The sequence below is a fragment of the Pezoporus flaviventris genome, unplaced genomic scaffold, assembly GCF_033815535.1.
Source record: "Pezoporus flaviventris isolate CSIRO_AGI_PZ_B2104156 unplaced genomic scaffold, CSIRO_AGI_Pfla_v1 ptg000097l, whole genome shotgun sequence".
In the NCBI taxonomy this organism is placed as follows: Eukaryota; Metazoa; Chordata; class Aves; order Psittaciformes; family Psittacidae; genus Pezoporus; species Pezoporus flaviventris.
Window position 1 is genome coordinate 2413268 of NW_026892645.1, and position 14729 is coordinate 2427996.

General features: G+C 56.9%; 1 protein-coding gene across 1 annotated transcript in view; it reads left to right on the top strand.

Moving 5' to 3' along the window:
* The window catches only part of LOC133281478 (carboxyl-terminal PDZ ligand of neuronal nitric oxide synthase protein-like), a 31318-nt gene extending 21253 nt beyond the window's left edge, over positions 1-10065 (top strand). Inside the window, exons 3-11 of the mRNA XM_061477124.1 lie at positions 3023-3115; positions 3774-3832; positions 5035-5143; positions 5345-5486; positions 5881-6035; positions 7399-7566; positions 8117-8282; positions 8781-9138; positions 9221-10065. Coding sequence (XP_061333108.1) covers positions 3023-3115; positions 3774-3832; positions 5035-5143; positions 5345-5486; positions 5881-6035; positions 7399-7566; positions 8117-8282; positions 8781-9138; positions 9221-9710 — 1740 coding nt within the window. The 3' untranslated portion in view covers positions 9711-10065. The remainder of the gene's footprint in view (positions 1-3022; positions 3116-3773; positions 3833-5034; positions 5144-5344; positions 5487-5880; positions 6036-7398; positions 7567-8116; positions 8283-8780; positions 9139-9220) is intronic.
* Positions 10066-14729: the final 4664 nt, after the last annotated feature.

Genomic DNA, 14729 nt, shown 5'->3' on the forward strand with positions numbered 1-14729 from the left:
AAGCTTTTCCCCATAGGATAGCGCAGGCAGCAGGAGAGTATCGACTGACTCACAGAAGGCAGCAGAGCAGATGCACGCTGCTGTGTGGGTTTGGGTTTGTTGGTAACCTTGACATATCTGGGGGAAAATCACATCAATTCAGTAGTAAGAGAACAAAAATGAGTGCCTGGATGTTCTCTGTGTCAGTGCCAGGTTAGCCAGGAGCTCGGGCTCAGCTATATGTTGGTTTATACATCAACATCTTTAATAGATGAAGTCTGCTACCTTGCAGTGCATTTTTCCGTGTGCTTTTTTGTCCTTACATAAATCACATTTAATTAAAACATTGATTCCTGCTTGATAGGAAGCAATTAAATGCCTGTAGCTGTATCCCATCTGCCACTTGTGTGTAGAGATGGGGAAAGAGCCCAGTCTGAGCTGGTGCAGCGTGGGCTCACGGGGCTTTTGCCCAGCCCTGCTCTTGGGAGCACAGTGCTCTCCCAGCTGGTGTTACTGAGCAGCCAGTTGGGTCCAGGCCATCCTACAGCTCCTTTAGGAAGGATTTTAGGGCCCAATCAGTTTTACCCTCAGGCCAAGCTAATTCTGCCCATGGCTGGGACCCCAGCATGTGGGGAACATGCATTGGCCGTTTGTAGGTGCTCTGATGAGGATGCAGGAGCAAGGCACAAGCAGCAGCAGCTATGAGCTGCATGGAGCAAGAAGGACCAGTGAACTCATGCGCCTCCTTCCTCGATGATGCTGTGGCAAAGGGCCCAATCCAGAGCAGAGCCTGAGGGTTCTGCCTGCAGATTGCAAGGGTCAAAACTGCCTCAGATGCTGTGTGAAGGGGAGGTGTGTGTCACTGGGGCAGAGGAGAAGCTCTGAGCTCTGCTCCTGCCTGCCCCACGTGCAGCCCCAGCCCCAGCCACCCCAGTATGGCTCAGGGCAGAGTGTGCCTTCATCCTTAGTGACACGGTTTATGGTTGATAATCTTAAAGGTCTTTTCCAACTTAGTTGATGCTATCATTTTGCTCCTGCTGGCTGTATGACTGCTCGGAGCTGAAGCTCCATACCAATCCCAAAGTCAGGCTGGGATGGTGCAGTGTGGTGTGGCAGCTGGCTGAAGTTCCCTGGCTCTACAGAGACTTGCCATCACTCCTGGCAGCAGCCAGGGATGCTACTGCTCCCGACTGTTCCTTTCTGTCCAGGAGAGAAGGAAAAAGCATCTCTGCAAAATCCAGACTTGGACTTTGCTTAAAGCCTTTGAGTAAAGAGCCTTGTTTGAATGTAATTGCACCTCTGTTGCTACAAAGGGAAAATAAACTGGATTGCTCTCTCTTTCTTGGAAAGCTCAGCTAGTATTTTCCCAGCCATTTGTGCATAAAGAAAGATAAATAGCTCTTTAGTGGGCAGAGCAATCCATCCCGGCTTTATTGACATGCATGCGAGCAGACAGGGAGAAACAGTTTGGTGCTGCTGAGCGCAGGGGAGGGGGAAGCTCCAGCCTGGTGGAGATGGGAGCACGCAGTGAGGCTGGGTTGGGGTCGCCAGCACCACTTGGGTGCTGAGACCAGCAGCCCCCCAGATGTGTGCATCTCCTGAGGGTCCCCCCGGCCCACAGCAACCTGTAGGATGCTCCCCCCACCTCTCCCATCATCTCACTCCTCCCCTATAGAGACGTGTATGGCAGACTTAGCCCTGGCTTCACACGCAGCGGTGCTAGAGAGAGGCTTTCAAAGAGCTTGTCTCAGAGTAATAATTCATGGGGAGATCAAAAGGCTGCGGTTTAATCTGGGGTCTGTCTGATACCATAAACCTTGCCGAGTGCTAAGTATTCAATGAGCAGCATCAAAAGCCTGATAAACACAAAAGCCACCCGATTTTCTGCCTAGGAGGCTGGTGTGGCTTACAATGGGTGCTGAAGAGCTGGAGAGATGCTTATCATCTTCTCTGCAATGCTGACACGGAGCCACACACAAAGTCCTTCACTTTTCAGGCTCCTGAAAGAGGTGCCTGCACTCCCTTAACATCCCCATTGCTACCTGTGGCTCTGCCACGATGTCCCTTTTGCTACATCCCGCCTCTGTTACAGCACCACTGACAGTATTAGGCTATTAAAATGGGATTTGTAACCTCTGCTTCTGCACTATGGGAACTGTACATTGAGTTAAACCAAAGGATTCTGTCTCTAATAGATACATGATGGCTGTTCCTGTAGCTGCACTGACAGTAAGGGATGTGCTGGTTTAGATAAATTGAGGATCTGGCTCAGGAATGCTGGATTTCTGATAGGCACTGTGGAAAATAGAAGGCATCGAAATGCTGTGTTTGGAGGCCAAATGTAGTGCCTAAACTGGAGCCAGTCGGGATCAGTGCTGTGAGCACAGGTCTCCAGAGCAGAAGGGCTCTGCCATGCTTGTGGCTGTCAGCAAAAGCAAAGCTTAAAAGCCAGAAGTTTAATTTTTAGTACAAGCGGAGGGGAGTTCAGGCAGCAAACACCTGCAGGTGAGAGCTGGGTTGTTCTCCTGAGCCCACTGAGGTTAATGTGATTATGGAAATGACTGAGGTGTGATTGCGTTATTGCCACCCATCTGGCCCTCCCTGCAGTTCACCAGCGATTTCACATTCCCCATGCACTGCAGCCCTGACATACAAGGGCGCTGGAGATGCCAGAAATCACTGCGTGGTGTTTGCTGCAAGTGCAATCTCCTGTCTAGCCTCTGGGGCAGAGTCCCAGGGGACAAGGCATGGCCAATGCATCAGGATAGTTCTTCCTGGATCCGAATTTACAGTCTCTGGATGTAGTCCAAAGGGTTGAGCTATGCTTATCCTCTCCCCAAGGATGCTCCTGACAAAGCCAGGATCCTGCCCAGCATCCAAGCTATGGCAGTGAGCCCTTCACAACATGGATTTTCTTAGCAGGATAAAACGAATTCCCACTTCCCTAGGATTAAACACTAATCCAACACTTTAATGTAAAACACTAATAGCACACACTGCCCTAGGTACTCGCTTTTCTAACCTGGGTTTTTCCTCCCATCAGTATGAATTCAAAGCCAAGAACATCAAGAAGAAGAAAGTGAGCATCATTGTGTCTGTGGATGGGGTGAAGGTGATTCTGCGCAAGAAGCAGAAGGTGAGACTTCCCCAGCCCCACTGGGGCACCCGGGATGTTGGCTCTAACCATGTCTGGGTATCACCACTATTCGGGCTGGCCACACTTTTAACTAAAACCGGCCTTTTTTAAAAACCCTGATTTTTCTTTAAATTCCCTGAATTTTCATAAGAAAACACTCCGTTTCCCATCAAGCTAATAACAAAACCTCACTGAATAAAGAGTAGGGAAATGACACTGTAGGAAGAGGATATATTGTTGGCTTTCTGTCAAGATTTCAGGAAATAGGTTCTTTTTCTTGTTAATACCAGTAGGCTTTTTATGCACTGCCTGGGCTGAGCATCCCTCAGCTCCCCGCCCAGGCAGAGCTTCCTAAGCCCTGGCTCAGAGCCTTCTTCCCCAAAACGTGTTACTCTCCTGCATATTTGATGCTATAAATCAATCTTAGGGGCCATTTTCAGCCCTGAAGGCTGGGATCAGATAACCAGCTGTGATAAATGAGCAAAGACACCTATTTTTATCCAAGATACCAGTGAAACAGCCATTGATCACGTAGCCAGGCTGTAGCCTGGATTCCAGCTTGGGACAAAGGCACCATTCTCAGGGCTCCTGCCCATCATCATGGTGGAGTTTCATTCTTACCTGACACACCAACTTTGTTTCTGCCCTCTGTTTACAGAGGAAGGAGTGGACCTGGGATGAGAACAAGATGGTGGTGATGCACGATCCCGTATACAGGTAGGTGCAGGGGGGTTACACCAGTAGGTCCCATCAGCCCTGAGCGATGCGCATCCCTCATCCCCCTTGCTGAGTTCCCAACACCAAGGCTGTCTTTCCAATGGACCATGAAACATTAGCGAGGATGCAGAACTGCTGCTGATGGAGGATCCTTCTCATCCATTTTTAAGGGCGAGGTGGGCTGATGTAGCTTTGAAGCTGGCTCTGCTTTGAACAGGGTTAGACTAGGTAACCCCCAGAGATGCCTTCAGCTCGCATTACTCTGATTCCGACTCTGAAGACAGGCTTCCTGTGGTTTGCTTCAGAGCATGGCTCACTGTGGGCTTCTGAAGAAGAGCCTTACTCTAAGGTGTAAGTGTGTACAGTGAATTAACCCCTACAGGGCATGGTAAGACAACACTGACTTTCCACAGCACTTGCCATGGGATCTCCAAGTATTCTGCAGACCGCAAGCCCCACGCAGAGGCTTACACTGCCTGTAACCTTAATGCCTCAGGAGCCATCAGGCAACCTCAGCAGTGGTGTGTAGCCCCTGGGCACAGTTCCGAGCACAGGTTGCACCAGTGAATAGCTGTACCAAGAGCACAAAGCCCACAGCCTCAAGGGCCGGGGTCGTGGACACTGGTTTTCTGTGTTAGAGCCCTTGGTGAGGAGATAAGGAGCATTATCTGTGCCTACCTCTCACTTCTGGTGTTCCTTAAAGATGATTACAAGACATGGTATATATACAGCAATAATTGCTCCAGCTGCAGGTCCAACACAAAAAAATCCCAGTGACAGGAAAGAGTAAAAGAAAACAACATTTCAGGAATCCCTTTGGCTTCTTCTCTATTCAGACCTGAACTCTCTTGTCACGTTTTCACCCAATTAAATCAAACATAGAAAGAGGTCTTTTAAAATGGTTTTGCAGTGCAGGCAGGGGAAGGAGTCAGCCTGATAAGGAGAGCTTTCCAGTCCTACAGGCTTCTTAGCTTTCCCACAACATCTTTAAAAAGCCTTTTCTACTTCAGAAACCAGATTTTCCATCAAGGCAGAAACACTCTAAATCCGTCACCTCCTGCTTGGTAATTGCAGGAGGGGGGCTGTGCCTCCAGCCCTGAGTGCTGAGCCAGCCCATGTGGGGACACTGGGGACCCTCTGAAGTTGTCTGGGGGCAGAGACTCCCCTGGGTGTTTAATTCCCTTTGTCTCTCTCCCATCCAGAATCTTCTACGTGTCTCACGACTCGCAAGACCTGAAAATATTCAGTTACATCGCAAGGGACGGCGCTAACAACTCCTTCAGGTGCAACGTCTTCAAGTCAAAGAAGAAGGTAGGATGCTCCTGGGGCTACCGGGGGGAGGTCTCCAAGGGAGCCCAAGTAGCCACTGGATGGAGATCCATGAGGGGAGACCAAGGCAGCACCAGTGCTGAATGTCCCCAACACAACGTGCCTGGTGTCTGTCCCCTCCTGCCCCTGGGCCTCATCCAGTGGCCACAGTGGGTCTGAGCATGCCATGGGCTTGCTCCGCAGAGCCAGGCGATGCGCGTGGTGCGCACGGTGGGACAGGCCTTCGAGGTGTGCCACAAGCTGAGCCTGCAGCACGCGCTGCAGAACGCCGACGGGCAGGCGGACGGCGCCAGCGACAAGTCAGCCGAGGAGCAGCCCCTGGAAGGTGATGTGTGGGTCCCTGTGGGGCGGGGGGAGACCCCTCTGCAGTGGGGGGCTTTGGGAGGGGGGGACCTGCAGGGAGGCAGGTCCTTCATGGGCCAGCTCTAATGACAGCAAGACCTTTGGTTCCATTCAGATGGGGGGCATGGGGGTTCTGCCCTCTCTGCCCTCTCATCCTGGGCACCAGGAGCACTGAGGTTAAGCCCCATTGTCCAGCACGCTGAGGATCTGCCTTGTTCCCTTCCTCCTGCCTCTTTGCAGCATGGAGAGGGTTGGGGCATGTCCTGGCCATTGTCCCTGGGCTGTCAGCCTGGCTGACAGCCCTGCTCCAGGCCCTGGGTTCCTGCTGTGATCCTGCACAGAGGGGGCTTGGGTTTATGTGTCCGTCTCTTTTGAAGTTCACCAGATAAAGGGCTCCAAGATCATGGATGAGGTTGGCATCAACTCTGATGGCATCTGTGTGTCCGAGAGGGGACCTGGAGAGCTGCCAGGTGCCAGGGGTGACCTCGGCCTGCTGAAACCTGGGCAAGCCTCAAAGGATAAGAACTGCCAGGTAATAGGGGTGGGCTGGGGGACAGTCGCTGTGCTCTGCCTCTGCAGGGGTCCCTCTGCTCAGGGTCACTGTATCATAGTTTGGTTTGGAGGGCCTTTCATGGAGACCCCATTGCAGACCCCCCATTGCTCCTTGCAACTAAGCTGTGTCCCAGTGCTGGGACAGGAGAGGCAGGAGGCATGGGCATGGCTGAGCAGGCTTCAAACAGCCTGGGTGAGCACAGGCAGGGCAGAGCACACATGGGCTCTGCTGGAATGATCACCCAGTGCTAGGCAGGACCTTCCTCCTGCAGCAGCATCCACACAACAGCCAGAAACTAAAAGGAGGTGTCTGGTGAGACAACCGTTTCCCTGCCATTCAGGGTGCATTTCTGTGCCCCTGTTTGCTCATCAGACTGCTGACAGCGACACCTGGCTTCCCTCACCCCAAGGCTTAGGGAGCAGCATCCCTGAGGGGTCCCAGCCTGGCAGCACAGGCACCCAGGCCGCATTCAGCACGAGCAGTGGTTTCACCCTGATGAATAGCTGCTCTGCAGAGCTCCCCTGTGCGCGCTTCCCGGCGGCCTGAATGGCATCGCTTCATCTCACACAATCGGATCGCTTGCAGGGCCTGCCTGGAACCAGCTGCGGTGAAATGCACTCAATGGGATTCATTTCCGTGCCTGGAAAGGCAGAGCTTCCCTGCAGCTTCCTTCAGGGCCTGGAGCTGCCCAAGCAGGGAGAGCAGGGGGCAGAAAGGCAGCACCCACTAAACTGTCCCTAAACACCCTGTGCCAGGGTGGGAGGCTCCCTGCTGAGACCCCCAGTGCCATGCATGGGGCCACTGCAGGGTCCCCAGGGCACGGGAGGTGGCTCTAAGCTCACCCACCCTGTGCCAACCCAGCAGAACCAGGCTCTGAGCACCACGATGAGGTGCAGGGGGCTCGTGGCTGTCAGGAGCTGCTCTGGAAGCGCTCAGTGGGAGCACTGCTCTTCTCATGCCAGTATCTCCACTGCTGGGACCACTTTTAATACACTGATGGCCCTGCCACAACCACTGCTGCCACTGACAAATGTGTCAAGCAATGGAATACAGTCCAGCCTGGGCAGCCCCATCATGGGGAAAGTGATGGGGTATCTGACACCTCCTCCCTGGGGTCCTGCCCTCCCTATTTGGAGGTGCAGTCAGACACAGATGATTCAGCCCTGCAGTTCTCTGGGAGTGGACTCACTCCAAAATACATCCCCCATGGATCACACAGACGTGCAGAGCCTGACACACAGCCCAGGGCTGTCCCCTCAACAGACCCGCGGTGCCACGGGGACACACAATCCAAATCCCTGCCTGGTCCCTCCGCTCACCCTGCCTGTTCCTTTGTGCCCAGGATGCTGAGAACTGCTCACTGCACCCGGCTGGCTCCCAGCCGCTGCTCAGCCCCAGCAGCCCCTGCTCCGCGGCCTCCATCACCCCGCTGGCCTCCCAGCACTGCCTCCAGCTGCTGCAGCAGCAGCTCCTCCAGCAGCAGCAGCAGACGCAGGTGGCCGTGGCCCAGGTACGTGTTGTGTCCTGCCCCCCTGGGGCAGCACCAGCCCTTCTCCTCTCCCTGCTCCAGCCTCCGGCCAGGCTGGGCTCATAAAGGGGACACTGTGGGAATGGTACAGGGAGCTCACAGACACGGAGCTGGCTGCATGCATAAGCCCAAGCTGCTGTAACAGGGTGACAGGGGACCCAGCAGAGCCACCAGTTCCCATTTCATCCAAGTTTCGGAAGCCATCCCTACCAAGCTGCTTCCTGCAAACCGGCATCAGAGCGGGGGTCCCCCCTCGACATTCCACATTACCGGGGATCAGCAGATCCCCTCCATCCCGTTCCACCAGGCCCGGGATGCAACCGCATCCCCCGTCCGCCGCTGGACCGGCTCAGGGGGTCCCGGTGGGGTGCGCGTCGGGGCCGGCAGGGGGCGCCGAAGCGCCGCGGCTCCCTGTCCCCGCCCGCATCGCCCCGTCCCGCATCATCCCGGTCCCCATCGCCCCGTCCCGCATCATCCCGGTCCCCATCGCCCCGTCCCGCATCATCCCGGTCCCCATCGCCCCGTCCCGCAGGTGCAGCTGCTGAAGGACCAACTGGCGGCCGAAACGGCGGCTCGGATCGAGGCTCAGGCCCGGGTGCGGCAGCTCCTGCTGACCAACCGGGACCTGCTGCAGCACGTCTCGCTGCTGGTGCGGCAGCTGACGGCGCTGGAGGCCCGGGACGAGAACCGGCAGCCAGGTGAGTGCACGGCGGGGAAGCCAGGGGTGGCGCGTCCACTGTGCCCAGCCTCACCCTGGGGTAAGGGGATTGGGTGCTGGGGTGCTCCCAGCATCATCCCTCTGGACCATTTCTGCACTCCTTACAGTCCCAGGGAGCAGTTGGGATGCTCCCAGCAGGCTATGGGGTCGCTTTGGAGCATCACTGCACTACTTGCAGTCACAGGGAGCAATTTGGGCGCTCTCTGGTGCCATCCCAATAAGGTCTGGGAGGCTTTGGAGCATCTCTGCACCCCTTGGGGTCCTGGGATGCAGGTGGGATGCTCCCAGCACCAGCCCTTCAGAACACCCCTGCAATCCTTATGGTTCCAGAGAGCAGTTGGGGTGCTCCCAGTACAAGCCCAACAGGCTCGGGGGGGGGGGGGCTTTGGAGCATCTCTGCACCCCTCATGGTCCAGGGCAGCAGCTGTGTTGGAGGTCCCCAGCTCTTCACACCCCCTTTTTGTCCCTCTCTCACCAGTTGACCGCTCCCTGCAAAACCTGTCCCTGGCTCAGTCCCTGTCCCTGAACCTGAAGAACCACTACAGCCTGGACATCCACCTCCCGTCCACCTCCAGCCCCGCCAGCATCCTGGGCAGCCCCGTGGGCCCCGGCTCACTGCCGGCCCTGGATCCTGGGGACTCCTACCTCAACCTCCTCAGCCTGGAGAGGGGCGGCCAGCGCTGCGGCAGCAGGGATGGGGACGAGTGCCTGGCGGTGCTGGAGGGGCAGGACGGGCTCAGCCGGCGCGTGGAGGGCTCCGAGGTCAGCGACTTTGCTCTGCTCAATGGGAGCAGCCGGCAGAAGGGGGACGACACGGACAGAGGGGACGAGGACAGGTGGGATGTGCCTCCACCACCTCCCCCAGCTGGAGCGGGAACACCCCTGCCCATCACCTCCTCTCTCTGCTTTCCTTCCCAGGCGGCCGCAGCCCATTCCCAAGCTGAACCCGCCACCTCCCATCCTACGGAAGAGGTCAAGCAAGACCTCCCCGAGCCTGGAAGTGGAGGTGAAGCCCGAGAGCGCTGCCCACATGAGCCTGCCCAGCCCCAGCATCTCCAGCCTCACCAGCATCACTGCCAGCTCCCTCACCCTCTTGGACCCTGAGGCAAGGACTCCCGCACGGAGCAGTGCCTCCAGCACGGAGCCCATCCCAGCTGGGACCTGCCAGCGCGCTCTGGGCAAGGACAGGACTGGGGAGAGCGGGCAGATGTCCCCCCTGGGCAGCATCCATGACCCTGCAGGCACTGAGGCCTTGGCCAAGGACTTGGCTGCCCTGGCCAGCCCCATGGACAGCATGCTGCCCTTCTCCCCTGCAGACAATACGTGCTTGCACATCAGCTTCTCTGAAGATGAGCTGCTTGAACCAGAGCTGCACGCTGCCCTGGGGCCCACCAGGGTCCCCTCCTAGTGGGACTGCAGTAGGTGGCAGCTGGCTCCCAGCAGCTCCATCCACACTGCTCCACCAGCCCACACTGCGGTTGGGGGTCCTGGTGCCCTGGCTGGGAAGCAGGTCCCTTTGCTGTTCCCATCCCATGTATGGGGCTGCCACACAGGATGTGACCTGGCCAGCTCATGCCCTCGGTCTGTACCAGCTCACACTGCCTTCCTGCTGCCTTGTCCTGTCCTGTCCCTGCTCACACAGCAGGATGCTGCCTGGGGTCCCTGCTCCAGGCAGACAATTCGTGTTCATCACTGCATCCCTTCTGTTGGCCGGGTGGCTGCAGGCAGCCCTGCACCAAACCCTGGCAGGATGTGTGCCATCGGCTGCTCTGCAGCACTGCTGGAAGCCAGGGATGGTGCTGGTTTGACTCGCCTTGGGGACGTTCCCACCCAGCCAGCATTCCCTTGGGATGCTCCGCAGCAGAACCCCCCCTGGGTGTTGAACAATGGGAGCAGCCAGGCAGGGGCATGGCACAGTACAGGGCTGTGAACACCCGGACAGGAGGCTGCTGTCATAACCCCATTCATCGGTTGTCACCTGCGAGTGGGAGCAGGCAGCACAGGCACAATGCTGCTCCTGCACCCGGCTCCCCAAGGCAGGTGCCAAGGACGGTCCATGCTGTGCCCAGCCCAGCTTTTGGGGACAGCAGCCCCAGTTCTGTGTCCCCACAGGGCAAAGCCACCACTGCCTCCCTCCACAGGTGCCTTTTCCCATGGCCCAGCACTGGGGCCACCCCCCAGAGGCCAATGATAGGGTGCAGAGCTGGCCACTGGAGCCCTGGGCTACAGTGGGTGACCCCCCAGAGGGAGGTGCACCCGTGCCTTGGGGTCAGTGGGGGAGAGCCCTCCCGTGCCCCTCGGGCTGCCGGTGGCTGCTCCATCGCGCTGGTTTCGGGGTGCTGTGGTGTGGTTGGGGTTTGGTCTCGGAAGTGCAAGTGTCCTGGGAGGAGTTAAGGTGTAAAAGAGAAGCCCAGCTCTGGGTGAAGGGCACCAAATGGCCCCTTGACCCTGGGCAGGTTTTGGGGAGGGACCCAAGGAGATGCTCATCCACCTCGGTTGTTTGCAAGAGGGCGTTGGGAAAGTGTTGGAGGGTCAAGATGGGAACGTGCCAAGCATGAATGGAGCCTGGGAGCAGCCACAGTGCCCGATCCGGGCACGGTGCTGCTCCCATGGCGGGGGGGAAGATGGGAGGAGATGGGACATGCACCCCAAAGCCAGCCATGGCCGGGAGGAGCTGGCAGCATCCCCACTGGGGCTTGTAAAGCTGGGGCTGGGCTGTCCCATAGTGCGGTAGAGACGGCCCCAGCCCATCCTAGGAATGAAGTCACTGCAGCTGGTAACTGACTTTTAAAGGCTATAAAATAAAGGTGTCCACTTTGCAGAGCGAGTGCTGTGGTCTCTGCCCCACCGGGGGATGCGCACAGGGAGCCCCAAGCTGTGCCGGTGCCCTTGGACATGGATTGGGAACCTCCAGGTATTCCCAAAGAAGAGTGAGCCCTGCTGTGATTGGAGGCTGCCCCAGGCCACCAGCCTGTCCCCTGCACCCTCCCATCCACAGCCCCAGTTCAAACACAGCTCCCAGCAGCCCCATAGTGGGTCCCGTGTCCCCACACATCCAACAGGTTCCTCCATCAGCGATGGGGCCCATTTCCAATGCAAACCCCAAGCCCAGCAGCACTCAGACTGTGCTGCACGGCACCAATTGCTGCTGCCTGCCGCAGCCCCACCAGAGCAGGCAGCCCCTGCTCCCCACACACCCCCTTTGCCTTTTCTTGTCCCCATTTCTGCTCCCGAAACAACCGCTGGCCCCACGCTGAGGAAGGGAATACAACAGGGAGGAGGCAGATCACGGGCAGGCAGCAAAGCCCCTTTGAGGTGAGGAAGGGACCCCATGGGTGACACAGCACAGAGGATGGATGGGGACCCCATGAGACTCCTGCCATGCAGAAGGGGGGACCCGGCCCAACCCTGGGTGTTGGATGGACCAACAGCCTCTGTGGTGGTCCTGAGCCACCCTCCATGGGGCGGATGCAGCCTCCAGCGCGATGGAGGCAGGAGCAGGGAGCCCTTTCCCTAGGCCCACTGCAGACATCTGCCTGGGGGGGCTGCCTGCACGGGGAGGGGGCGCTTCCAGCCCAGCATCTTATTATGCTTCCTTCATGGGAAGAAACTTTTTCCTCTGCTGTCTGGTAAGCTGCTAGCAATCATCAGGCAGGCAGGTGGTAAAGATTCACATCCATCAAACAATGCCATTTAGTTTGTAACCTGTGACTAAATCTGGTGTTAGCTTTAATTTCAGAGTCTGCTTTAGGGCTCGCTTGTTAATCTCTATGCAAAGCAGATGAAATGAATATGCAGCATTTTGGATGTAATTGTACGGCTTCAATTCAGCACTATAATTTTCCAAACAGGATCTTGCAATCAAGCTTCTATTCATTAGTGTATAAACAATTTAGTTTCTCAGCTCTCCAGTATGCCAATCATCTCAATGGAGTGAGCATCTCCGACAAAAAGAGGAGGAAAGTTTCCTTTGTGTAACAGAGGTAAAAGTTGCTCCGTACTTCGGACAATTCCTGCCTGGCAGATCCATGGGCTGTTCCCATGGAGAGGCCCATTCCCAGTGCCCCACAACACTGCCCCACTGCAAGCAGCATGCAGTGGGACAATGCCCCGGTGACCTCCCAGCCAATATGCACCAAGAGTTCTAGGTGTGAGACCCCAGCAGATGAACCTGGACCATGCAGAATCAGGCCGGCTGGAAGGATGCAACCACGCAGCACCACATCATCTCCCAGTGATGCTCAGGGCTCCCAAAGCAGCCCATGGCTTTGGGAAGGGAACGGCCACCCCAGCCAAAGCCCCTGCACATCCTCATCTCCCCTACATCACACACCAGCTCAGCCTTCCCTGCTGGAGCCACAGGGCAGGGCACCATTGGACACCCCATATCCAGGGACTAACAGCAGCTCCCCCCATAGAGCACGGGTGCAGGGTGGCACAGGGATGGCTATGAGGCAGTCTCATGGTCTCAACCCCTCACACCTGGGTGCTTCCCTCAGCGGGCACCCACGGATGCTGCGCACCCGCATCCAGCACCAGCCGCATCCCCATCCCTCCGCTCCCGTCACCGCGGAGGGACCGAGCGCCTCGACAAAGGGAAGCGCTGCCGGCGGAGCGCGGGCTCCGTCTCCAAATGAATATCGACAGCGCTAATTACAGGCCGCCATGCAGACAGCTTATTAGCTCCTCACAAAAAGACGGTATTGAACTCGCAGCCCGCGGTATTCACGGAGCGCAGCAAGACGCTCCCCAGACAGCACAGCGACCCAGGCAGGCGAGCAACCTCCAGCAAAACTAATTACTTCCTGATTGTCTACGGCCACCCACTGGGTATAATGGTATAGACTAAATTTGGCATATACATAACTAAGCACTCGGCACCAATTTGGCGCGCAATAATCATCCTCTGTGTTGCATAATTAAAATCTGATCACTTGGAATAATTATTTCATGTTCTCACTATTGGGTGAGGATTGCATAATGCGGGGTGGTAGGAGCCTGGGAAGGAAACTGGCCGTTCTTACAGGCATTGGATCCCTGGGAATGGTGCTACGGCTCCAGACATGGTGAGGGACCTGCTCAGTGCCGGCTGCCTCCCATGGGTGCCAACAACAAGGCTGTTGGTCGGCACTGGAGGAGATGGAGTCACCTTACTCTGCCCCTCTGTGGCAACGAGCGCGGCCCCTGCGAGCCCTCACTGTTAGGGAAGGGCTCTGCCCGCTCAGGACAGGCTGTCCCCGTGTCCCCAAGCAAACACCCTTTGCGCTGACCTTTCCAGGCAGGCTCCTGCCACCCGGCCGGGATGCTCAGCACCGCCCGACCCCATTGTGCTCGCGCGTCTGCTAAAGGCATTTGGAAAGACACGGCAATAAGAAATAAACCCCCAAGTGGAACGTGTGCGTCTGAGCCATTCACTTCCTCTGGCGGCTCCCCGGGGACCCGGCGAGGAGGAGAAAGAATACATGGATATTGCACGCGCCCTGGCACCTTGTCCCCGGGCCAGCCCCGCCGCTGGCCGCTGCCACGGGCTCATAAATCACAGCGGGCGACAGCGTTTCACAGCTCGCTTCCCAGCCAGGATATGGCCATTCCTGCTGATTACACGGCCGGCGCGCGGGGGGAAGCCGCATCTCCCACTTCCAGGAAGGGAGGATCCGCAAGGAAAACGCATTGATAAAAAGAAGAACGAAATCAGCTTTGTTCACGTTGCGAAGCTCCCATTGTTCCTGCTGCGGCCGTCAGCCCTCGCTGGAGAAAGTATTTCCTCAGCGATAAATCTCCTGGGCTCCTCGCCTTGGCACCGGACCCTCCTCGGGTTGTTTTGACAGAGAAAGCAGCTTTACCACAGGGTAATTCACGGTGTGACTGGGGAGTGGGGGGGGGATCAGGGACATCCCTGCGGCTGTGCTCATCCCGGGGGTCTCTGTCCCATGTCCCCAGCCAGACCCACACCAGGGGACCTGCGCTGTTCCCGTCCCACAGATCCCAAATCCTCCCCATTGGCGCAGCACAACCCGGCACGGGCCTGGGGAAAGCAAATCTGCCTGCGGCCATGCTAATCCCAGCACTGGAACACGGATCGTGCAGTGGCCAAGCACTGGAAATACGGGAGCCGGGCTGACAGTGGTACAAGAAAAACAGATCGAGTTCCCAAGAAAATAGAGGCGAACTGATCCGATTTTCATCAGCATCTTCGGGAAGCCCCAGCCCGTCCCCTCTTCCCTGCTCTCTGCGTTACAAACCACTTAATTCCTTGTTGCTTTGGAAACCCTCACAAAGACCCTCTGCATCCCCCAAAATAACGAGCAACAGATGCTGCTCTGACCCCAGCAACTTCCTGGAAACACGCATTTGTCAAAATAAAAACAAAAAGATTAATGTGAGGAAGGCTCCTAAATTATAAGGGAACCGCAGACGGAGCCCGGCC